The 27066-nt window shown below is 38.5% G+C and overlaps 1 protein-coding gene across 12 annotated transcripts; it reads left to right on the plus strand.

Annotated features, from left to right (window-relative positions):
- Positions 1–1333: 1333 nt before the first annotated feature.
- On the plus strand, positions 1334–26569 carry LOC120909066 (pulmonary surfactant-associated protein A2-like). Of its 12 annotated transcripts, none has more exons than XM_040320692.1 (10): positions 1334–1522; positions 1635–1721; positions 1834–1920; positions 2033–2119; positions 2242–2319; positions 19880–19957; positions 20071–20157; positions 23098–23208; positions 23669–23737; positions 25931–26569. In XM_040320692.1, exons 1-10 carry the CDS (start codon positions 1345–1347, stop codon positions 26305–26307), a joined length of 1239 nt encoding a protein of 412 aa, XP_040176626.1. In that variant the 5' UTR covers positions 1334–1344; the 3' UTR covers positions 26308–26569. The 12 variants fall into 12 exon arrangements, with proteins under 12 accessions (XP_040176626.1, XP_040176630.1, XP_040176628.1 ...); XM_040320696.1 differs by having other exon boundaries at positions 23098–23148; XM_040320694.1 differs by having other exon boundaries at positions 20080–20157.
- The last annotated feature ends 497 nt before the right edge of the window (positions 26570–27066 follow it).

Here is a 27066-nt window from a genome sequence, read left to right on the forward strand (position 1 = left end):
ACATTTAAATTAAAAGGAAAGGTATGACAGGTGAACATTACATCACAAGGATGATGGAGAAAACATTTCAATCAGAGTTTTAAGAAATAAAATGTTACCATCATTTTAGAAATTGGTTCTTTCATTGAAAGAGTAGGTAAAATGTAAAATCAAATGAGGTACTAATGCCAAAGATCATTAACTGGAATTTAAAATACGGTATATATTACCGGTAAAAGCCAAAACCTTTTTTTTTTATTTAAATAGTGTGTGTGTGTGGGGGGGGGGGGTCGGGGGGGTTTAACCTATTTCATTACTATATATACAGAAGAGGTAACGTTTCCATACTTTCAATGACATATGCTTACTAAAGACAATCAAAAAGTGCAAATACCCCTACCCTATTTTCAAATATAATATTAATATGGGATTTTTTTATTGTTTTTAAATGTGTTATCATTTTGGCTGCTTGAAACAATAGTCATTTTGAATCATGAAGATTGTTTTCCCCATATGTGGAAAAATTGGCAACAGTTGCCCTTGGGGTTTTCATTTGTCTACCTTTATACAAAAACTGAATGAAACTGAGAAAATAAAAGGGATTTAGCAATGTCTAAAATAACTGTACTATTAAAGTTATTCCTAAACTGTAGTTCCCACCTCAACCAGCAAGACGTCCAAGTCTACCATATACCTGTCCGCAATCTACAAATACTTTTACCATGGGGCACAGCCTCTTCATGGAAACTCTCATTCCTATGAGAAGACTATCAATCTTCGAGGAACACAATCAATAGCTTTTCTGTAGAAATAAATTGGGAAACCATTGCACATATGTGTCCGGGCTTAAGCCTCGTACACACGACCGAGTTTCTCGGCAAAAACCAGCAAGAAACTTGCTGGGAGATATTTTTTTGCCGAGGAAACCGGTCGTGTGTACATTTTCGCTGAGGAAACTCGACGAGCCAAAAAGAGAGCAAGTTCTCTATTTTCTCGACAGGAATGGAGAAACTTGCCTTGTCGAGTTCCTCGACAGCCTAACGAGGAACTCGGCGAGGAAAACGATGTGTTTCGCCTGTCGAGTTCCTCGGTCGTGTGTACGAGGCTTCAGAGTGTTCATGAAGAGTGTAGCACCTAGAGGCTCCATGCCAAAGATCTCCATAAATCATGGACAGGTAAGTGATTGATTTGGGGGAGTTTGCTGGGAATGGGTAAATACTTTCTAAGGATAACTGAATTAAAAGCACAGTTATTCTCTAAATATTAGAGAACTCTTCCACATATTGAAATTCGTGTTTCTAACAATATGGCACAAGACATGAGTGGTTGTCATGTAATATTGCATTTTTTTTCCAGCAGACTTCCATGATGGAATTCCTTCACAGATCTCTAGTGCTCATAGCATTGGTATGTTTGGTGGCATGTCTTCCACAAGCACCAGCCAACTGTCTTCTAAATGTTCCAAGCAAAGATAAACTAGATGGGATTCCTAAAGTAAATACTGATGAAGTGAAGGCAGACCCGGCAGTACCTGAGATAAAAGGTTATTGTTTGAAAAAAACATAAATTTGTACATTTAGAACAGGATTTTTGAAATATATTAGTAAATACGATGAAACATAGTGGTAACATGCTGTTGTATCACACCTTGTCAGATGTTCCAGGCAAAGAAAATCTAAATGGGATTCCTAAAGTAAATACTGTAGAAGTGAAGACAGACCTGGGAGTACCTGCAATAAAAGGTAATTATTTTAAATGAATATCAACATGTATAATCAGAGCATGGTTGTAGAAATAAATTAGTAAATATGATGAAACATAATGGTAACATGCTGTTGTATCACACCTTGTCAGATGTTCCAGGCAAAGAAAATCTAGATGGGATTCCTAAAGTAAATACTGTAGAAGTAAAGACAGACCTGGGAGTACCTGCAATAAAAGGTTATTATTTGAAATGAATGTCAACATGTATAATCAGAGCATGGTTGTAGAAATAAATTAGTAAATACGACGAAACATAGTGGTAACATGCTGTTGTATCACAACATGTCAAATGTTCCAGGCAAAGAAAATCTAGATGGGATCCCTAAAGTAAACACTGAAGAAGTGAAGAGAGACCTGGGAATTCCTGGGATAAAAGGTTATTATTTGGAAAAAATATCAACATGTATAATCAGAACATGGTTGTAGAATTAAATTAGTAAATATGATGTAACATAATGGGTAACATGCTGTTGTATCACACCCTGTCAAATGTTCCAGGCAAAGAAAATCTAGATGGGATCCCTAAAGTAAATACTGAAGAAGTGAAGAGAGACCTGGGAATTCCTGGGATAAAAGGTTAATATTTTCAAAAAAATATGAACATGAATAAACAGAACATAATTGTGGAATGAAATTAGCAAATATGATGTAACATAATGGTGAAATGCTGCTTTATCACATCCTGTCAACATTGTACCATATGGTAGCAAGAGAAAGTCTAATCCTCAAGTTTCATTGGCTTATTCACAACTTCTACTGCCGTTGCCGGCACTAGATATTGGATGGTTGTTTCCTTTAATAGAAAGAAAACAAAACAATAAGTATTTAAAAACTTTAGTCCAGTTATGAATTTATAATTGCAATGTGTTATAAATACTAATAGTATAACTGCTAAAAGGAATTATATTAGAGATGATTACCAGGCATACATGAAAACATACAGCTGAAATATATTTATGGGAGTTGTCTCATCTCCCATGTTGCAATTTTTCTTCTGAAAAAGTGTGTCCTGTATGGTCAGCCAAACAGTGTAACATTTTGTACTCCAGTGTATTGCACAATAATGCAAATTATCATGATCTAAGAAACTGGGAGCAAGAGAGAAATTGTTTAACAAGCTCATAGGATCGCACATGGAGGAAATCAGCTGTTTGATAATACTTTTCTATAGCTCAATAAAGAAGGTGACATAGGAAATACACCATAGGAGTTACAGTGGTGGTGTTAGGCCTCGTACACACAATAGGTTAAACAGAGGACAACGGTCTGATGGACCGTTTTCATCGGTCAAAACCGATCGTGTGTGGGCCCCATAGGTTATTCAATTATCGGTTAAAAAAAAGCCAACTTGCTTTAAATTTAACCGATGGATTCCTAACCGATAGGTCAAAACCGATCATTAGTAGGCACGACCATCGGTTAAAAATCCACTCATGCTCAGAATCAAGTCGACGCATGCTTGGAAGCATTGAACTTCATTTTTTTTAGCACGTCGTTGTGTTTTACGTCACCGCGTTCTGACACGATGGTGTGTGGGTGCGACAGACCATCAGCCAGCTTCATCGGTTAACCGATGACTACGGTCCTTCAGACCGTTCTCATCGGATGGACTGATCGTGTGTACGAGGCTTTACTGTTCAACATGTACAGTGCGGCAGACATATATGAATGAGAATGCAATATACTGTATTTTGAAAGGTAAAATACATTACTTATGTATGATGCTATTTCAGAGAAAAGTGTCATGTTCTTAAAAGACCAGCCCAACCCACTAATATTGACCTCTGCCACATTTCTATGTCATTCCTTTGCATCTTTGAAGCTCTTGGAAATACAAGCAATTAAGGAGCATGTTACCTTCACCTCACCTTTTCCTCCCAGGATGCAGTGCCATGAGTTTCCAGATCCAGACACTGTCATGGGAGGGAAACAGATCCCAGTGTAAGCTCCAAAACATTGCTTGTACAGAGCTTTGACTCAAGGTTCCAATATGGAAAGAGAGCAGTGAGGGTGGCTACTAGTGTAGTAACAGAGTGCATTATTGGAGGTGAGAGGGGTAGGATTAAACCCTTTAGAGGACCTGCCACTTTGCCCTGATAAGGCTAATTAGTATTACAGATGCTTAATAGTGCTGTCCATAGAGTGCACCTCTATCTGTTCTGGAGTTTGCAGTTAAAGTAACTTTGTATTGCAAGTAGTGCTCTGTCGACAGCATGGTTTAGAACACAGGTGTCAAACACAAGGCCTGTGGGCCGAATCCAGGCCTCCAGGCCATTTCATGTGGCCCTCGCACCAGTTCCAGTCCTCTGATCCTACTCCAGACCCTTACTTTCTGCTTTCAAGCAATGCATTCAGCTTCTTCCCAGCAGCAGAATAAAGTAAGGGGGGTGCACTGTGATGTAAGGGAGAGTGGGGAACTCAACTTCTTACGGTGGGGTGGCTCTTGACATCTAATGTAAGAGAAGGGAATGAGTTGGACATCTAATCTTACTAATACATAATGCTGATGCGGCACCCCGAAGATATTGAGTTTGACACCCCTGGTTTAGAAGATGGATTAACCAGACCAGATGCAGTAAAGAAACAGTAAATAGACCAATTAAAGTTTTTGTTGCTTTTGGAAATAAAATGAAAATCAATGTCCTTTTTGCCTGTTATCAAGAAAGCAACACAATCTAGATAATAATACTGAAAATAACATTTAATCCAATTCTATTTTTCTGGACTATATATACATATATATATATATATATATATATATATATATATATATATATATATATATATATATATATATATATATATATAAATGTGTTGGTATGGCAATAAAACAGTCCAGTTCCTGAAATATCAAAATACACAAAAACAGCGCTAAAATCAATAATATTGGACCCGTGGTTAAAACCACTGAAAAAAAGTCTTAGGCCCCGTACACACGGCCGAGGAACTCGACGTGCCAAACACATCGAGTTCCTCGGCCAGTTCAGCCCTGAAGCCACCGAGGAGCTCAGCGGGCCGAGAGCTCCCATAGAACAACGAGGAAATAGAGAACATGTTCTCTATTTCCTCGTCGAGCTCCTCATCGGCTTCCTCGGCGAAATTGTACACACGGCCGGGTTTCTCGGCAGAATTCAGCCAGAAACTCGGTCGGAAGCTGAATTCTGCCGAGGAAACTGGTCGTGTGTACGGGGCCTTAGATGTAGTAAAGGTGATGTAAACAGTTCAAAGTATTCTGGTATTTGGGTTTGATTTGGCGTTGAGTGGGTGTTGTGAAGGCCCTTTTTTTACACCCGCATTTCCATATATATATATATATATATTAGGGCTGTTACTGATCAACATTTTTCTGTTCGATTAATCGTTTATTTTTTAATCGATTAATCGACTAATTTCGATTAATTATAACGCACATACAGATCCAACTACTTTAAGCTGATCTACTTGCAGGCTGATTCCCAGTGCAGCTACCAACCTCTGGAAAAATGGATAGCAGGATACAAAAACACACAAAGGCAGCACTCGATGGGAATAGCATTAAAACTTTTATAGTCTTCAAGTAGGTAACCAAATAAATATTGCACTGGAGATAAAATTGATGTAGCTACATAAACTGTAAAAATGGTGCGAGTAATACCAAACGGTACCAAAAGCAGTCATAAAAACATGTAACTAAGTATGATACTGGTATAAAAATGTGTACAACGATACCACTGCTGAATCCAGATGAGGAGGGGTTAACATCAGTCCGTCGGCATGTAGATGTCCCATGAAGGGAACTATCACAACTCCCAGTGGATGGTTGTAGAATCCCAGGTTGATAGAGGGAAGTGTAACAGCCCTTGCGTGTGGCAGATAGTGAGGTCCCGCCGGCATACAGATATGAAGGCACAGCAAAGGAGCCCTTCAGATGGACACGGCAAGCCCCACTGGTGTCCGTGACGTTACTGGATCTCCGACGGAACTTCCTGAAGGCCCAGAAGCCGGCGGAGAGGTGAGTTCCAATCAAAAGAATTTTAATCGATCAAAAAAATTAAAGATTAATCGATTAATTAAAAGTTAATTTGCACAGCCCTAATATATATATATATATATATATATATATATATATATATATATATATATATATATATACTGTTATCATTAGGTATAACCTTTCATCTGGCTTTCACACAGGTATCCTGAGAACTATTGGTATTGGTGGTGGACCATCGCTACCCAAGGCAGGTAAAAATGTCCAAGGATTAGCTGAAAAGAAGTCACTTTTGCCTAGCTTGAAAAAAACAGGTACACAGTATCCATAAAATATACTTGTTGGTGTTCTTTTTCAATATATGTATTGTGTTATGTTTAACTAAATCATTACAGCAGTTTCAGATATTCAGTATGGGGAGACATCCAAGTCATAAAGATGCAATTGGGTTGATTTACTAAATGCAAATAGACTGTTCAATTTGCAAGTGAAGTTGAACTCTGTAAGGAAATTTTCCACAGCATAGCGAAGAATACCCAAACATGTGCAAGGAAAATTAGAAAAAAAATCATTAAATGTGGTAAAATATCACTTTGTACAGAATACCAATACATGTGCAAGGGAATTTTGTTTTATTTCTTTTTTTATTAAAACACATGATTGGATGATGAAAGTCAGTAGAACTTAATTTTACTGACCAAGCGCTGGGAAAACTCAATTGCAAAGTGAAACTTTCCTTGCAAAGTGAACAGTCTTTTAGTCTTTAACAAATCGACCCCAATAACTCTCTTCCCTCCTTTAGGTGCTCCTGCCATACCTTGTACTTCAACATTGGTAGAGCTTTGTCAACGGGTCAACAAAATGGAATCAGGCAAGTATTGAAACAGATCCAGTTAATTTTCTTTTTACTTGTAGCATATATGTAGTACAAAAACTTAAAGTAGTCCAGTAAAAAGAACTATGTTTATAGATATTTATCAGGATGCAGAAGGGAGAGTAAGAGGTGAATATTCACAGCATTGACTTCAGGAAGTACATGCCCACTACCTTCATTCTGCCCCCCTCTACATGTTCTGGGAAGGCGGTGGGCTAAAGAAAATTGAAATAAATATAAATAAATAAAACAATTGAACAAACTTTTTTAATTTTAGCCCAGCTGCAGTATTTTTCTTTCCAGTAGTTCACTAGTTCCTATAGCTTGTTGGGCAGAAAAAAAGCTCATATCAAGCGATTTTGTACACATGTTTAGGTGCGTTTAGAAGTGTTTAGCGTTTTTTCTACCAGAAATCTCCAATCAAAAGAAAATCTGAATGTTTTTTTTCTGGCTCTAAACGCTGAGCTTAAAACATTCCTCTAAACATCCTATTGTGTATGGACACATGGGATAACATTGGGCTGCTTCTACAGGCAAAACACAAAACTCCTGTCCAGTGTGCATGAACCCTTAAAGTAAACCTGTGCTTTGCCTATGCAGGTCGCATGTTTTCTTTAATTTAACCCTTCCCAGAAGTAGTGTGGGGTGAATGGTTCGGCCCGAGCATGAGTTCAGGCTGAACATTGGCTGATTGGGAAGAACTTTGCCCAATCAGGGCGCAGTAAGAGCTGGTTGTTAAGGAGCGGGGCCGGAACGCCAGCCGTAGCATCTTTAATAACTGATGAGTCATCAGCTGTCAATGGGCTTCCCCACGTACAGCTGAATAAAAAAAAAACATACCATAAAATAAATAAAAACAGTAGACAGGTTTTTGATAATATCTTTATTAAAAATAAAAAAAATGGTGTTCCCCAATGTAGATCCATTGTCAATCACAATGCCACTGCCCTGCGAGACCAAATAAAATAAAAAATCACTCCGCCCGCCATGACGTCAAACCGCTGAATGGCTGGCTTGCCATTTGACAGTTCTTAAAAAGGTAAGGGGGAGGCCATCTGGCAACATCACCTGGTGGCGCCGCCTCCCTATGATGTCACCAACCATTGCATGCTGGGTCGGTGATGTTACAAGGGGGTGGTGCCACCTGATTATGTTGCGGGTGGCCCCACCCTTATCTATATATTTTTGGGGTCGGCAGTTGCGCGGGCATTGTGATTGATGATGGATCTACATTGGAGGTCATTGTTTTTTATTTTTAATAAAGGACACTCAACATGGGGACAAGGTGCTTTGGGGCGGGGGGCAAGTCCCCCCTGCCCCCAAAACACCCCGCCATGTTGAGAGCATGTGGCCTGGTATGGTTCAGGAGGGGGGACGCTCACTTGCCCCCCCCCCCCCTTTTGCTGACCTGCCAGGCTGCATGCTGAGATAAAGATCTGGTATGGATTTTGGTGGGGAACCCCACGCCATTTTTGTTTAAATAGCCGGGTTCTGGCAATTAAAACCGCAAGTCAATTTAAATGTAATTAGAAATTTTATTTTTGCATGCAGCAGTAAAGGAATTTTTCATCTTTGTTTTTGCACTTCAAGCATCACAAAAATCATTGCTCCTGAAAAAACTATAGTTTTAAAAAAAAAGTTTTGCATTGATACATGTCCCCAGGGCAGTACCCGGACCCCCATACCTCATTTATGGTAAATTACTTGCAAATAAGACTTCAAAATGGGAGCTTTTGATTTGTAATGTTCGGCTCCTATAGAATTCAATGAAGTTTGCGGTTCAGAGCAGTACTTTTCCCCTGTTCGTGAGTTCTGCTGCTGGAGAATTGTGTTCGGCCCATCTCTACCCAGCAGTATATAATTTCCTATCTTTTGATCCCTATCACTTTTTTCTGTTGCTATGCAGGACTATTATCCCTCTCTGTGTAACAGCGCTCATTGGTCCAGCACTGTCACGTGAATTGAGTCACATGCTCTTCTATACTCAGTAGTATTGGGAATTTTCTTTGACTCTCAGTTGTAAATGGCAGGGAAGTAAGGGAAAGGTTCATATAAGTTACTAGGAAGTGGGATCATTAGGAACGTGTTTTTTTTTTTTACCTCAGTGAGAAAAACAAATTTGCTTTAAGATACACAGACAACTGTTTAATTCCTACTAACAATTTCAGACAGACTTTTCACAATAATGTATTGTCTTTTATCTTTAGCACTCAAGCTGCTAGAATTTATCCAAGTGGTAGGAGATAAAATGATAGTGAGCAGTGGAAAGATTGAGGAAATAGAAAAGTCCCGTGCTGCATGCCAAAAAATCGGTGGCCGTATGGCTATTCCCAAGAATGAAGCAGAGAACAATGGCCTCTCATTCTTTACAAAGAAGCATAATCAATATGCATACGTGGGTTTGAAAGAAGGACCAAAACCTGGTGTCTTTCTGGATCCCAAAGGAATTCCTGCACTTTACACCCCCTGGAGCAAGAAAGAACCCAGCGGCCAAGGGCAAGAAAACTGTGTGGAAATGTACACTGATGGCAAATGGAATGATAAGGGCTGTAACCAAAGACGCCTCACAGTTTGTGAATTGTAAATCATATGAAGACAATTGTGGTCTTTCTTTGTTTTTTTAAAGTGATTGCTAATTAAGTATCACCTTCAAATATTGCATATGAATTATAACGTATTGTTTGCTTAATATAAAAAAAGTATTTACATATGAGTATATGTTAATTTAACTTATAATGTTTTATCACAAGATTAATGATTATTATATACTTTACAATAATCATATTCACAACCTGTAACTGAGCTTGTTCTGTGACTATGAAATAAAACTAAAAGCATATCATGTTCTCCAGCTTTTCTTTATATGTACATTTCAGAATCTCTGTTTGTCCCCCCCGCACACTTTTTGTGACCTGTCTGAGGCCTCGTATACACGACCGAGTTTCTCGGGAAAAAACAGCAAGAGACTTTCTGTTTTTTTTTTTTTTGCAGAGGAAACCGGTTGTGTGTACATTTTCGACGAGGAAACTGTGGAGGAACTCGTCGAGCCAAAAAGAGAGCATGTTCTCTATTTCCTTGACGGGAATGGAGAAAATTGGCTTGTCGAGTTCCTCGACAGCCTAACAAGGAACTCGACAAACAAAACGATGTGTTTCGCCCGTCGAGTTCCTCGGTCGTGTGTACGAGGCCTTACAGCCACAGCTGTCCGCCCTACACTTTGCAGCTTTATAGACTATAATGTGCTTGTGACAGTCTATATCCATCCCTGTGGATGAATAGAACTTATATATTAGTACTGCTTCTCAATTTTATCATCCATGCTGCTATTTCAGAAAAAAAAGTTTAGCTCCACTTTCTGAAACCTGTCATAGAGGTAAACACTCCCTTGGTGTCAGTGTATTATTCATTTGTACCGATTACAAAGCTACAAGTGTTCTCTACCTCTTTTGAAAGTGAAATGACGTTTGAAAGGCAAAGCCTATGAGCACAATGATCTTCATATCAATAGTTTTATCTGTACTGGAAATTATGTCAACTACAAATAAATATATTTTAAACATAAAAAAGTTATGATAGAGCCATTAAAGCTAATCTCCAGGCAAACAGTTAAACGCGCAGATAAAAAAATATATCTATAATGTAATGTGAAAAGTAAATGCACCCCATGGAAATTGAAACATTAGATCTTCATTCAAATAGTGCCTACAGATAAAGGTGATATAACTAAACACATTACATATAAAACTAACATGGTGTATTTATTCTCAGAATTAAATGTAATTAAAAATGTGTACACCCCTACATTTACCACAAAATGTAATTGGCTGCTCCAGATTAGGTACCAATGCTTAGAACCTCTGTTTAAACCTTAGATATCTGGTGTCAGGGTCTGGTGTCCTTGTTGCTATTGACATATGTGGTGTCAGCATTCCAAGATCAAAAGCGCTCTCTAAGACCCTCAGAAAAAGATTGTAGGTGCCTATGAGTCTGGCAAGGGATTTAAAAACATCATCAAATTATTTAAAAGCAACCATTTCTGTTTAAGGAACATAATTTACAAGTGGTTTGAACTCCAAATTACTCTGGTCGAGCCATGAAATTTATCCTAATGCCGCGTACACACGGTCGTTTTTTGTCTTGGAAAAAAACGTTGGTTTTTTATCATACAAAAAAACTAAGTTTTTCAAACTTAATTTTTAAAAACGACATTGCCCACACACCATCGTTTTTTGAAATTGCTCTTGCAAAGCGCGGTTACCTACAACACGTACGACCGCACTCTGTTCCATTCAAGCTTGCGTCATAACTTGCTTCTGAGCATGCGCGGGTTTAAAAACGTTGTTTTAAACGTCGTTTTAGCCCACACACGATCATTTTTTATGACACAAAAAACAACATTTTGAAAAACGACATAAAAAATTGAAGCATGTTCTAATAGAAATTTGGACGTTTTTTAGAAGACAAAAAACAATGTGAAGCCCAAATTTTAAGTGACGTTTTTAAAAACGTTGTTTTATTTCATCACAAAAAACGACCGTGTGTACGTGGCATAAGAGTTAAAAGTTTTATGCTAAAAGTAGTCTGCAAAAAGCCCAACGTTTCATTGCAGGATCTTCAGGTAACTCCTACAACAATTCAAGTGTATGCAGGTACAATGAGAAAAAATTTCACCAATTCCACCTGCATGAAAAGTGTGCCAGGAATAGACTTTGATGTCCAAAAAGAACATTACAGCAAGACTACAGTTTGCCTTTGAACATATAGGCACAGAATATGCCTTCTGGAACAATGTGTTGTGGACAAAATCAGAAGACAGAGTTATTTAGCTATAGTTACAGTAGAAATATTTAGTGAAAATCATATAGAGCATTTCAGAAGAATCTCATATTAACTGTGAAGCAGAGTGGTGAAAATATTATGCTTTAGGTGTGCGTTGCTGCTTCAGAGCCTGGGAAGCTTTCAGTCATCAAATCAACTATGAATTCTTCATCATATCAAAGTGTGACTGATTAGAATGTGAGGTAGTCTGTCCAAAAGTTTAAGTTAAACCAGGATATGATATTTTAACACAATAATAATCTACAAAATCCACATTTCCCAACTAAAAAAAACTGGTGCGCAGTTGTGCAGAATGCTTACAATAAGTAATTTCTGTTAAAGAGGGCAATTCCTGCTTCTTAGGCTAAGGAAGTACTTACTTTTTCCACATTACACCATTGCATCAATACATTTTTTGTTAAAGTGGGGGTTCTGCGGGAATTCGTTTTTTTTTTTTTAAATATGTGCATCTACTGCTTTTCAGTTTGGCAAGCTTGTACTCACTTGTCTGTAGTTTTAAATTCGTCTGCACTGTCATTTTGCCGTAAATAATGATTTATAAAATTTCCTCCAGGAATGTTCCATCTTGCTTGTGGGCATTGCGAAGCCCGCAAGCAAATACTTCCGGGATTCGGTGAATGCTGATATCCCAGCATTTACCGCTCTATCCCGCGCATGAGCAGTGTTCACGGTTGCCATCACAACTTACGTTTTGCTGAAATATATGTAAAATATAAGGAGCTAGTTATCTTGTCCGGTCTTGTCCCGTGCAAGCAATGGCTTCCTTCTCCGTGTGTATTCAGGTGTATAATGGCATTCTTTACCTTTTGCCATTAATTAAAATGGCGTAATTAGATCCGCCCTCGTCACGTGACCTGCTTCTTGAGTCATGTGAGGAGTAAAATACCGCAAGATTTCGTCTTTGGGTGTTATTACTAGTCTCCTGGAAAGCATGACCTGTGCTCGCAGGAGACACTCGGGCACTGAGAAACAGAAGCGACACGCCCACTCCCGCGGGAGACAGACCAGGAAGTGTCTGCATAGAACAACAGATTACAGGTATTTGAATGATTTAAAAAAATTTAAATAGCGAAATGTTGATGTGTATAATAAGCTCTTCTGGATAAGCTCAACTGTATATTTAGGGTGAACCTCCGCTTTAAATAAACAATTGGAAAGGCACATTTTTCTTGTGTTATTTATTATTCAATTATATAACCTTTATATGTAAGCATAATGTGCATAATGGCTAATGTTTGCCTGTTCAAATCTGTTTTGAACATCAACAACGTTGTTAGAATTGATTTACCGGCAAAAAGATTTGCACAAGCAGTGCAGAAAATCAGATTTGAATTAGCTGTAGCTAAATAAAACTTACAGTTCTTGTCCCTCCCTCAGCCTGTGATTTTTCATTGAAAAGAGAAGCAGCAAGCTGATGAGCTTACCTCTTTGTCTCTCTGTATAAAGTCTAAATGAAAAAAAAAAAACAATACATGTATGCCCAACATTAGAAGAGTGGGTGGAAGCTTCTAATGGTAGCATACAATACACTTTTTCTGGCAGAGATTTCTTCATCCAGATTGATCAATATGAATGGAGGAATCTGCCCATGGACTGAACGAAAAAAAGAATGTTACATGTATGCCCAACATTAGGAGTGTGGCAGAAACGCCTAATGCTGGCCATACACGCAATTTTTTAGTGGCCCTAAAATGGCAGGACAGTTCAAACACCCCCCCAAATTACCGCTTTTTGGAAAGTAGACACTGCAAGTTTTTACTAAGAGGCATGTTTAGTCTATGTAAAATAACAGTAAAACAAGAAAAATGAAACTAATAAAGTCCCAAAGTCCAATGTGAAACTGTAGCAGCGCTACTTCCAAAACATCGTTTGAAAAACTTCTATATGTCATATATAGGAAATCAATGATACTGCAGATGGATAAACGTCAGAAATAATCCTTATTCAGTGCTCCTTTCACCAAGGGGGGCGATCACCACGTGGGGGGATATTTTACTCCCCTTTTGGGGATGCACTCACCACAATGTAAAGATAAATAGGCCTGGAATATATATCCGCATTTATCCTGGAAATTGCACTCTCCACCGGCTGGTAGGCTTGTTGAGTCAAACAGCAATCACATATAATGAAAAGACTCATATAGTGTGATATCGTTTAAACAAGTTTTTTAAGCCACATAGAAACCCCTTGTAAAATGTGCCTACCACACAATTAACAGTTTCAAGCATAAAGTATTAGTACTGTGCCTGTGTTTCTCTCCTTGCCATGACAGTAAAGCCGCTCAAGCTTTATTTTTCCTAGTCCTGGTCCTGGAGGCTCCACAGTGTCTCTGGTCAATCGATAGGAGTCGATTGGAAGTCTATGGAAGATTTTATTTTTTGCCACAAGTTTTTGTAAGATGGCAAAAAATAATATATTTTTTACGCAAAGTTAGCACAATGAGATATTTCTCACTCACACTTGGCATGGGTATACATGGAAATTCTCCTGAATATGGGGATACCACGTGTATTTTTTTGTATTTTATGTTTTTATTTTTCAGAATTCTGTGACAAAAAGGGGTCATGGGGGGAGGGGGGGTTACTATCATGGCATTTCAGGGTCTATGAAACTGTAATAGGTAGACAGAAAGTAAAATTACAAATGTATACCCTTTGAAAACCTGAAAGTAGTCATTCCATTTTGAATTCAAAACAAATGGTTAGTGCAGCACAAGAAAATTGGGATAACAGTCCATTCAATATTAAAAGGAACTAGACAAAGTCCCAAAGGTGAAAGACAAGATCCCTTGTAAAAGAAGGTAGGTGTAATCCTCTGAGGATGTATAAGTGACAAGATCCTCCACCACAAAGCCAAATGTGCTTACCAGATCAGGTGGACCTCTGTACTACAGAAGGTCATATACACATTTATCCACAAAGGGATGATGGTAATATCCAGCAAGGCTGTAGTGCCTCCGAACCGGCAAGACAGATCTTCAGCACAGCAGAGATTTCCAGCAGTGATAACCTCCAAGGTGGCAGTGGTAAGCAGTGTGGTGGTAGAACCAAAAATGTCTGTGTTGGGTATATAAAAATAGAGGGACACAATCTAAGTGTACTCCATAGATTTTTATTAAAATATTCTAGGGGCATAAAATGCTAGTGCAAATAAGCGTAAAATAGTAAGAAATGGCAGTTAGATCACAGCAAGATCCAAGGATCAAGCATCGAGAGATGACAGCGGGTGACGTCCGTGCAAAAGCTCCCCCCGCCCATATGCGGCGTTACGTCCTTGCAGGACTTCGTCAGCGAGGGTGGAGCTAGTAAGTCACCCGAAAGATTAAATAGGCATCTGGTTAACCATAGAGGATACGGCAGAACTGGAAGTCAGAGTTACTTCAAACGATGGCCACTCTAAATGGGGACACTAGCGCATAATAAATAAAAAAGACATTGTTACCATAAAAGACATGGGTTTACTGCATAACAATCCCGGTGAGTAAAAGGATATATTAAAAAAGAGAAAATGGATGAAAAAAGAAAACCCACGGCCATCTCTTTACATATACTAAACAAATAAAACATGAAAGTGTTAAATAGTGAAGGTTTTTAAACACAAGATATCAGTTGCTATTTATCTGATATAAAGCAATTGAGGTTGAATACGACATTTAAACCCCTAGGTATCGCAACCTGGGTTTTATGGATCCAGAGGGATTCTTGTTGGCTTAACTTTCTTATGTAATCTCCTCCTCTCCAATGTTTAGTCACTTTTTCCAAACTCCAAAATTTTAGGCATCTCGGATCCCTGTTATGGAAAATTCTAAAGTGTTTGGAGATGTGTGTTTTCAAGCCTCTCTTAATGGAAAGGGGAATTTCCTCATAAACGTATTCCGGTATAGGCACATGCCATAAGAGAGCGTGTTTCACAAATTTCAGCAACAGAACCGGCTTCTGTCTGTGGCTTCCTAATGAGAGAATTGTGGCTCGCTCCACAGCTAAGCTGGGCAGTTCACTGTTTGATAAGCTGAATAACACAAGCACCCTGGGAGGTACAGTGGCCCACTGTCTTATTATACCCGCAACCTGTAAAACTGTCCTTTCGTGAGCGCATCTGCTTTTTTCAAATTTCCGTAAACATCTATTGTTTTCACCGCATTTAGAAAGATCCCTTGCACTGGTTTCTCTCTGTTTTATCTCTGGAGAGAAAATAGCCTAATCACATTTGTTCTTGCCCTCATTTACAAAGAAAGAATGTACATGCAGTTTCACAAGACAAATACCTCTGCAAATGTTAATAAAGATATAGGGCCAGATTCAGGTACAAATGCGGCGGCGTAACGTATGTCATTTACGTTACACCGCCGCAAGTTTTCAGCGCAAGTGCTTGATTCACAAAGCACTTGCCTGTAAACTTGCGGCGGCGTAGCGTAAAGCCGTCCGGCACAAGCCCGCCTAATTCAAATGGGGCGTGTATCATTTAAATTAGGCGCGTTCCCACGGCGAACGGACTGCGCATGCTCCGTTTTGAAATTTCCCGCCGTGCTTTGCGCAAAATGACGTCGCACCAATGTAATTTTTTGAACGGCGACGTGCGTTACGTCCTTTCCTATTCCCGGAAGTCTTACGCAAAAATTTTTTTTTAAATTTGACGCGGGAACGACGGCCATACTTTAACATGGGCTGTCAAATTTTACACCACCTAAATAGCAATCGCAACTTTACGCTGGGAAAAGCTGACTAGCGACAACGTAAGAGAATGCGACGAACGCACGTACCTTGGTGGATCGCCGTAAACAGCTAATTAGCATACAAGCCGCACGCCTGTCGGATCTTAGCCAAATGCCATCGTATCTTTGTTTGAGAATTCCAAATAAAGATACGACGCGGCAAATTTGAAAGTACGCCGGAGTATCAGCGTACTTTTTCTGTGAATCTGGCCCATACCCTTTAGGTATATAAGTTTCTTTCAACTAATTACGTCCAGTAGGCTACCAAAATATATGATTCAAATTGTGACATTTTTACCACATGACTCTAATAAACTACTTTTTAATAACGTGCTTAAACTTTAGGATTGCATCTCTCTATCTGCAATTATACTGTAAGAACAAATAATATCAGCTCATTAAAACCCCTTCCTCAAGTGCATAGATGAAGCCATAGTCATGCTAGCCCATTTGAACATGGATTGCACTATTTGGTTAATTTGTTAGCTATTGCAGACACTTGAAAATACAGCATGGTTTTGTCAAATGGCTCTTAATTTAATGTTTGCTTTCTTCTGCAAATCCATTAGTTAATTTATGTAGTCGTATTAGTGCTCTTATTGAAAACATTAAGTGTGTAAATAAGGGAGGTTTCTTAAATAAAGTATCATCATGTTGCTCTTTAAGGTACAATTAAGTGTTGCCAAGCAATATAAAAGGGAGAGAACACTACCAGTGATCATTATCTTCTGATTGTTCAGAGGTATGTAGCTAATTCTTTGTATTTATTGTTCAGAGCTTTCTATACTTTCCTGTTTGTGAGTTGAATTTGCTAAATAACATGCCTTCCTAATCTTGCATTATGCCACTTACACTAGTTTTAAATTCAATTTGGCATTGGGTGTATTTTTTCATTAATTCTTAACACATAAAGGAGCGATTGTTTTCCAGAGGCTAATGTTTCAATCATAATTTTCTCTTTTTTTTTCTTTTCTCATTTCTTTTTTTTAATATGTAAGTAGCAGTTTAAGGGCAAACAAAAAAAGGAGCCATTAGACTTATGATAGCCAATGGGATTCCAAAAAAAAAATTGTCAATTGGTTAGGAACTACAACTGTTTTAAAAAAAAATAACATGTTTAGCAGCTTATAGAATGAAGCTTGATAAATTTCATGTGATAAAAATGGATGTCTGATTTGCAAAATATTTCATATTGTTCTTCAAAATTGCCTGATAGAGAGACTGAAGATGCAAGCACTAGAGTAGCCTTTCTCAACCAGGACTCCTCCAGAGGTTTATAGCTCAATATTCCTTGAGCTATAAACATTTTTTTTTAAATCTCAGATAAGTAACCACTGACATCAATAATCTTTTCAGCTATTTGTAAAGGGGATTCTATCTACTGAGCACAAATGTTGGAGCATTCTTCCCACTGACCATCACTCTAATCTACTGTAAGCTGTAGATATAGTCATTATTTGAAGCAGTTCCCTTATTTCAAGGGTTTCCCCTTGTTTAAAAGTTTGAAAGAAGCTGGACTAGAGTATAATACTTAAACCTGGTTAAAATATGTATTAAAATCAAAAGACAAAGGGACAAAGATAGTTGTAAACCATTTATATTTTAACTAGGCTAGTTATCAGCAGTATACCACCAGGATTGGCATTGCACCCACTGGTTAGCAGTAAACAGGATAGAAATACCTCTCAGTACTAAGTGGCATTCTTGTGGTGTTTAGAAATGGAGATACAATCACACAATTCTAGCATGTTTTTTCCACCTTATTATTTATTATTTATTTATTATTTATCATTGTATTCCACAATGTAAAAAAGGACCATGGAGTTTTGAAGCAAACAAAATACATACAGTATAAATAAGATATATTTACTAAAGCTGGAAAGCGCAAAATCAGGCTCACTTCTGCATAGAAACCAATGATCTTATAACCCCAGCTTGTTTAATTAAGCCTGGTAATAAAACCTGGAAGCTCATTGTTTTTATGTAAAAGTGAGCCCGATTTTGGGCTTTCCAGCTTTAGTAAATAAACCCCATTATGTACTTAAGAGTGGGGTATGCCTGTATATTTAAAGTAAAAGGAAAGGTATAACAGGTGAACATTACATCACAAGGATGACGGAGAAAACATTTCAAGGGCTAGGGAACATCAATCAGAGTTTTAAGAAATAAAATGTTACCATCATTTTAGAAATTAGTTCTTTCATTGAAAGAGTAGGTAAAATGTAAAATCAAATGAGGTAATAATGGCAAAGATCACTAACTGGAATTTAAAATACGGTATATATTACCGGTAAAAGCCAAAACCTTTTTTTTATATTTAAATAGTGTGTGTGTGTGTGTGGGGGGGGGGGGTTCAGGGGGGTTTAACCTATTTCATTACTATATATACAGAAGAGGTAAAGTTTCCATACTTTGAATGACATATGCTTACTAAAGACAATCAAAAAGTGCAAATACCCCATCCCTATTTTCAAATATAATATTAATATGGGATTTTTTTTTTATTGTTTTTAAATGTGTTATCATTTTGGTTGCTTGAAAGAATAGTCATTTTGAATCATGAAGATTGTTTTCCCCATATGTGGAAAAATTGGCAACAGTTGCCCTTGGGGTTTTCATTTGTCTGCCTTTATACAAAAACTTCATGAAACTGAGAAAATACAAGGGATTTAGCAATGTCTAAAATAACTGTACTATTAAAGTTATTCCTAAACTGTAGTTCCCACCTCAACCAGCAAGACGTCCAAGTCTACCATATACCTGTCCGCAATCTACAAATACTTTTACCATGGGGCACAGCCTCTTCATGGAAACTCTCATTCCTATGAGAAGACTATCAATCTTTGAGGCACACAATCAATAGCTTTTCTGTAGAAATAAATGGGGAAACCATTGCACATATGTGTCCGGGCTTAAGCCTCGTACACACGACCAAGTTTCTCGGCAAAAACCAGCAAGAAACTTGCTGGGAGATATTTTTTTGCAGAGGAAACCGGTCGTGTGTACATTTTCGTTGAGGAAACTGTCGAGGTACTCGACGAGCCAAAAAGAGAGCAAGTTCTCTATTTCCTCGATGGGAATGGAGAAACGTGCCTTGTCGAGTTCCTCGACAGCCTAACAAGAAACTCGACGAGGAAAACGATGTGCTTCGCCCGTCGAGTTCCTCGGTCGTGTGTACGAGGCTTCAGAGTTTTCATGAAGAGTGTAGCACCTAGAGGCTCCATGCCAAAGATCTCCATAAATCATGGACAGGTAAGTAATTGATTTGGGGGAGTTTGCTGGGAATGGGTAAATACTTTCTAAGGATAACTGAATTAAAAGCACAGTTATTCTCTAAATATTAGAGAACTCTTACACATATTGAAATTCGTGTTTCTAACAATATGGCACAAGACATGAGTGGTTGTCATGTAATATTGCATTTTCTTTTCCAGCAGACTTCCATGATGGAATGCCTTCACAGATCTCTAGTGCTCATAGCATTGGTATGTTTGGTGGCATGTCTTCCACAAGCACCAGCCAACTGTCTTCTAAATGTTCCAAGCAAAGATAAACTAGATGGGATTCCTAAAGTAAATACTGATGAAGTGAAGGCAGACCCGGCAGTACCTGAGATAAAAGGTTATTGTTTGAAAAAAACATAAATTTGTACATTTAGAACAGGATTTTTGAAATATATTAGTAAATACGATGAAACATAGTGGTAACATGCTGTTGTATCACACCTTGTCAGATGTTCCAGGCAAAAAAAATCTAGATGGGATTCCTAAAGTAAATACTGTAGAAGTGAAGACAGACCTGGGAGTACCTGCAATAAAAGGTTATTATTTGAAAAGAATGTTAACATGTATAATCAGAGCATGGTTGTAGAATTAAATTAGTAAATATGATGAAACATAATGGGTAACATGCTGTTGTATAACAACCTGTCAAATGTTCCAGGCAAAGAAAATCTAGATGGGATCCCTAAAGTAAATACTGAAGAAGTGAAGAGAGACCTGGGAATTCCTGGGATAAAAGGTTAATATTTTCAAAAAAAAATATGAACATGAATAAACTTTAGTCCAGTTATGAATTTATAATTGCAATGTGTTATAAATACTAATAGTATAACTGCTAAAAGGAATTATTTTAGAGATGATTACCAGACATACATGAAAACATACAGCTGAAATATATTTATGGGAGCTGTCTCATCTGCCAGTTCTGTCCTTGTAGTCCTTGGATATACACAGCCCTGTCAGAGAGCTCAGCCAGGTTGGTGACCTGACCTTTTTCAACTGCAGTTAAGCAATATAGCTAACCCAATCCAACCTATGACCGGACAGTAAATGAGCAGCAGCCCACATTAGAGTCTCACTGTATTCTAGTATTGCCTCTCTACCAGTATAATGTGCAACTATTGAGAGATGGTTATTATTAACACAGATTTGAGGAAGCACACTAGCTGCATTTTAAAAGACATTTATCATGTAATACATAACTGTATTAAGTGCCGTTTTTGTATCTGCCTCAGAACTGTTCAGTTTTAAATAACTACAATTTATTGCAGAAAATAAATTCAACCTAGGCTCATGTTGGCCATACCCAGACTGATTTTTCAGAAGATTGAACAATGATTCTAAAAATAGTTTTATCAAAACAATCACAAGTATGCAATTATATGATACAGCTTGTTTTTTTCAATCACTTGCATGTTGAACAGTAGCAGATATTTGTTGCAATTTTTCTTCTGAAAAAGTGTGTCCTGTATGGTCAGCCAAAGAGTGTAACATTTTGTACTTAAGTGTATTGCACAATGGTGCAAATTATCATGATCTAAGAAACTGGGAGCAAGAGAGAAATTGTTTAACAAGCTCATAGGATCGCACATGGAGGAAATCAGCTGTTTGATAATACTTTTCTATAGCTCAATAAAGAAGGTGACATAGGAAATACACCATAGGAGTTACAGCAGTGGTGGTGTTACTGTTCAACATGTACAGTGCGGCAGACATATATGAATGAGAATGCAATATACTGTATTTTGAAAGGCAAAATACATTACTTATGTATCTCAGATGCTATTTCAGAGCAAAGTGTCATGTTCTTAAAAGACCAGCCCAACCCACTAATATTGACCTCTGCCACAGTTCTATGTCTTTCCTTTGAATCTTTGAAGCTCTTGGAAATACAAGCAATTAAGGAGCATGTTACCTTCACCTCACCTTTTCCTCCCAGGATGCAGTGCCATGAGTTTCCAGATCCAGACACTGTCATGGGAGGGAAACAGATCCCAGTGTAAGCTACAAAACACTTGTACAGAGCTTAGACTCAATGTACCAATATGGAAAGAGAGCAGTGAGGGTGGCTACTAGTGTAGTAACAGAGTGCATGAATGGAGGTGAGAGGGGTAGGATGAACCCTTTAGAGGACCTGCCACTTTGCCCTGATAAGGCTAATTAGTATTACAGATGCTTAATAGTGCTGTCCATAGAGTGCTCCTCTATCTGTTCTGGAGTTTGCAGTTAAAGTAACTTTGTATTGCAAATAGTGCTCTGTCGACAGCATGGTTTAGAACACAGGTGTCAAACACAAGGCCTGTGGGCCGAATCCGGGCCTCCAGGCCATTTCATGTGGCCCTCGCACCAGTTCCAGTCCTCTGATCCTACTCCAGACCCTTACTTTCTGCTTTCAAGCAATGCATTCAGCTTCTTCCCAGCAGCAGAATAAAGTAAGAGGGTGCACTGTGATGTAAGGGAGAGTGGGGAACTCAACTTCTGATGGTGGGGTGGCTCTTGACATCTAATGCAAGAGAAGAGGATGAGTTGGACATCTAATCTTACTAATACATAATGCTGATGCGGCCCACAATGAAATTGAGTTTGACACCCCTGGTTTAGAAGATGGATTAACCAGACCAGATGCAGTAAAGAAACAGTAAATAGACTAATTAAAGTTTGTGTTGCTTTTGGAAATAAAATGAAAATCAATGTCCTTTTTGCCTGTTATCAAGAAAGCAACACAATCTAGATAATAATACTGAAAATAGCATTTAATCCAGGGGTGCCCAACCTTTTGAATAGCGAGGGCCACTTAAGCAACTTGGTAACCAGTCGTGGGCCACAATGAGCAAAATGTTCAGATGACAGGTCATGGGTACTCTATGGGCCCTCCGATCTGCCCAGATGGAAGGGGATGAATTCCCTTCTGTTTTTTGGATTGGAGGGAGGCGAGCGTAAATGGACATCTGTCGCTCTGTAGAGGTGAATTGAGGGTCCCATTTGGTCAGGCTGATCATTATGAAAAAAGCCTAAGAATTCTTTTAACTGATGTGCTGAAGTTTACCCACACCACGGGTGCAGCGTAGTACACCTGTGTCTATCCTGCGGGTTAGCTGAACTTTGCCATAGACTCCTGTGGCAAAGCCGGTGCTGTAGAGGAAACATCAGCTTATGGGGCTCTGGTCTGCAGCCGCTTTCTTCCTCTACCACCAGCTTCATTCACAACACTGATGCTGTGGTATGGCAGATCGGCAACCTGCGATCTGGGCTTGCCAACCCGCTATTCCAGAACAGGAGGTCGCGGGCCACATCAGAGGGCTGCGCGGGCCACATGTGGCCCCCGGGCCACTGGTTTACCACCCCTGATTTAATCCAATTCTATTGTTCTGGACTATATATATATATATATATATATATATATATATATATAAATTTGTTGGTATGTCAATAAAACAGTCCAGTTCCTGAAATATAAAAAAAAAAACAAGAGGGCTAAAATTAATAATATTGGACCCGTGGTTAAAACCACTGAAAAAAAGTCTTAGATGTAGAAAAGGTGAAGTAAACAGTTCAAAGTATTCAAGTATTTGGGTTTGATTTGGCGTTGAGTGGGTGTTGTGAAGGCCCTTTTTTTACACCCTCATTTCCATATATATATATATCATTAGGTATAACCTTTCATCTGGCTTTCACACAGGTATCCTGAGAACTATTGGTATTGGTGGTGGACCATCGCTACCTAAGGCAGGCAAAAATGTCCAAGGATTAGTTGAAAAGAAGTCACTTTTGCCTAGCTTGAAAAAAACAGGTACACAGTATCCATAAAATATACTTTTTGGTGTTCTTTTTCAATATATGTATTGTGTTATGTTTAACTAAATCATTACAGCAGTTTCAGATATCCAGTATGGGGAGACATCCAAGTCATAAAGATGCAATTGGGTTGATTTACTAAATGCAAATAGACTGTTCAATTTGCAAGTGAAGTTGAACTCTGTAAGGACATTTTTCACAGCATAGCAAAGAATACCCAAACATGTGCAAGGAAAATTTGAAAAAAAATCATTAAATGTGGTAAAATATCACTTTGTACAGAATACCAATACATGTGCAAGGGCATTTTGTTTTATTTCTTTTTTTATTAAAACACATGATTGGATGATGAAAGTCAGTAGAACTTAATTTTACTGACCAAGCGCTGGGAAAAACTCAATTGCAAAGTGAAACTTCCCACAAATCGACCCCAATAACTCTCTTCCCTCCCTTAGGTGCTCCTGCCATACCTTGTACTTCAACATTGGTAGAGCTTTGTCAACGGGTCAACAAAATGGAATCAGGCAAGTATTGAAACAGATCCAGTTAATTTTCTTTTTACTTGTAGCATATATGTAGTACAAAAACTTAAAGTAGTCCAGTAAAAAGAACTATGTTTATAGATATTTATCAGGATGCAGAAGGGCGAGAAAGAGGTGAATATTCACAGCATTGACTTCAGGAAGTACATGCCCACTACCTTCATTCTGTCCCCCTCTACATGTTCTGGGAAGGCGGTGGGCTATAGAAAATTGAAATAAATATAAATAAATAAAAAAATTGAACAAACTTTTTTAATTTTAGCCCAGCTGCAGTATTTTTCTTTCCAGTAGCTCACTAGATCCTATAGCTTGTTGGGCAGAAAAAAAGCTCATATCAAGCGTTTTTGTACACATGTTTAGGTGCGTTTAGGAGTGTTTAGCGTTTTTTCTACCAGAAATCTCCAATCAAAAGAAAATCTGAATGGTTTTTTTTCTGGCTCTAAACGCTGAGCTTAAAACATTCCTCTAAACATCCTATTGTGTATGGACACATGGGATAAAATTGGGCTGCTTCTACAGGCAAAACACAAAACTCCTGTCCAGTGTGCATGAACCCTTAAAGTAAACCTGTGCTTTTCCTATGCAGGTCGCATGTTTTCTTTAATTTAACCCTTCCCAGAAGTAGTGTGGGGTGAATGGTTCGGCCCGAGCATGAGTTCAGGCTGAACATTGGCTGATTGGAAAGAACTTTGCCCAATCAGGGCGCAGTAAAAGCTGGTTGTTAAGGAGCGGGGCCGGAACGCCAGCCGTAGCATCTTTAATAACTGATGAGTCATCAGCTGTCAATGGGCTTCCCCACTTACAGCTGAATAAAAAAAAAACATACCATAAAATAAATAAAAACTGTAGACAGGTTTTTGATAATATCTTTATTAAAAAAAAAAAAAATGGTGTTCCCCAATGTAGATCCATTGTCAATCACAATGCCACTGCCCTGCGAGACCAAATAAAATAAAAAATCACTCCGCCCGCCATGACGTCAAACCGCTGAATGGCTGGCTTGCCGTTTGACAGTTCTTAAAAAGGTAAGGGCGAGGCCATCTGGCAACATCACCTGGTGGCACCGCCTCCCTGTGATGTCACCAACCATTGCATGCTGGGTCGGTGATGTTACAAGGGGGTGGTGCCACCTGATTATGTTGCGGGTGGCCCCACCCTTATCTATATATTTTTGGGGTCGGCAGTTGCGCAGGCATTGTGATTGATGATGGATCATTGTTTTTTATTTTTAATAAAGGACACTCAACATGGGGACAAGGTGCTTTGGGGCAGGGGCAAGTCCCCCCTGCCCCAAAACACCCCGCCATGTTGAGAGCATGTGGCCTGGTATGGTTCAGGAGGGGGGACGCTCACTTGCCCCCCCCCCCCTTTTGCTGACCTGCCAGGCTGCATGCTGAGATAAAGATCTGGTATGGATTTTGGGGGGAACCCCACGCCATTTTTGTTTAAATAGCCGGGTGCTGGCAATTAAAACCGCAAGTCAATTTAAATGTAATTAGAAATTTTATTTTTTCATGCAGCAGTAAAGGAATTTTTCATCTTTGTTTTTGCACTTCAAGCATCACAAAAATCACTGCTCCTGAAAAAACTATAGTTTTAGAAAAAAAGTTTTGCATTGATACATGTCCCCAGGGCAGTACCCGGACCCCCATACCTCTTTTATGGTAAATTACTTGCAAATAAGACTTCAAAATGGGAGCTTTTGATTTGTAATGTTTGGCTCCTATAGAATTCAATGAAGTTTGCGGTTCAGAGCAGTACTTTTCCCCTGTTCGTGAGTTCTGCTGCTGGAGAATTGTGTTCTGCCCATCTCTACCCAGCAGTATATAATTTCCTATCTTTTGATCCCTATCACTTTTTTCTGTTGCTATGCAAGACTATTATCCCTCTCTGTGTAACAGCGCTCATTGGTCCAGCACTGTCATGTGAATTGAGTCACGTGCTCTTCTATACTCAGTAGTATTGGGAATTTTCTTTGACTCTCAGTTGTAAATGGCAGGGAAGTAAGGGAAAGGTTCATATAAGTCACTAGGAAGTGGGATCATTAGGAACGTGTTTTTTTTTTTACCTCAGTGAGAAAAACAAATTTGCTTTAAGATACACAGACAACTGTTTAATTCCTACTAACAATTTCAGACAGACTTTTCACAAAAATGTATTGTCTTTTATCTTTAGCACTCAAGCTGCTAGAATTTATCCAAGTGGTAGGAGATAAAATGATAGTGAGCAGTGGAAAGATTGAGGAAATAGAAAAGTCCCGTGCTGCATGCCAAAAAATCGGTGGCCGTATGGCTATTCCCAAGAATGAAGCAGAGAACAATGGCCTCTCATTCTTTACAAAGAAGCATAATCAATATGCATACGTGGGTTTGAAAGAAGGACCAAAACCTGGTGTCTTTCTGGATCCCAAAGGAATTCCTGCACTTTACACCTCCTGGAGCAAGAAAGAACCCAGCGGCCAAGGGCAAGAAAACTGTGTGGAAATGTACACTGATGGCAAATGGAATGATAAGGGCTGTAACCAAAGACGCCTCACAGTTTGTGAATTGTAAATCATATGAAGACAATTGTGGTCTTTCTTTGTTTTTTTAAAGTGACTGCTAATTAAGTATCACCTTCAAATATTGCATATGAATTATAACGTATTGTTTGCTTAATATAAAAAAAATATTTACATATGAGTATATGTTAATTTAACTTATAATGTTTTATCACAAGATTAATGATTATTATATACTTTACAATAATCATATTCACAAACTGTAACTGAGCTTGTTCTGTGACTATGAAATAAAACTAAAAGCATATCATGTTCTCCAGCTTTTCTTTATATGTACATTTCAGAATCTCTGTTTGTCCCCCCGCACACTTTTTGTGACCTGTCTGAGGCCTTGTACACATGACCATGTTTCTCGGCAAAAACTGTAAGGTTCTGAAAGAGTACCCCTTTATGTTTTAACTAGAATAAATTTGAAATCATTTATTTGTATGCCTACATAGAGAAGAGAGCAGATAAGATTGTAGCCTGCAGTTAGCACCATAAACATAACAAGAATGTGTTTGTTGTCAGGAAATACCAGATTATCTGAAGCTAGTGTATCATTACTGAAGACAATAGAATTACCTGCAGGCAAAATATTATACGTGTTGTTTGAAACCTAACATACTATTGTATTGTGTAAACATTGTGTCCTGCTGTAATTGGTTGCACCGCAGGGGGGTTTCCTAATGATGAATGCATAAATATGCTGTGTGACAAATAAACCAGTGTTAGTTGAAATCCACCATAATACAGAGTGGCTTTTAATTAT

The sequence above is a fragment of the Rana temporaria genome, chromosome 8 (genome assembly GCF_905171775.1).
Source record: "Rana temporaria chromosome 8, aRanTem1.1, whole genome shotgun sequence".
Lineage (NCBI taxonomy): Eukaryota > Metazoa > Chordata > Amphibia > Anura > Ranidae > Rana > Rana temporaria.

Coding starts and splice junctions, on each gene's coding strand:
- LOC120909066 (XM_040320692.1), top strand. CDS start 1,345: ATGATGGAATTCCTTCACAGATCTCTAGTGCTCATAGCATTGGTATGT. Junction 1,722..1,833: donor GGGAGTACCTGCAATAAAAG/GTAATTATTTTA, acceptor ACACCTTGTCAG/ATGTTCCAGGCAAAGAAAAT. Junction 19,958..20,070: donor GGGAGTACCTGCAATAAAAG/GTTATTATTTGA, acceptor ACAACCTGTCAA/ATGTTCCAGGCAAAGAAAAT.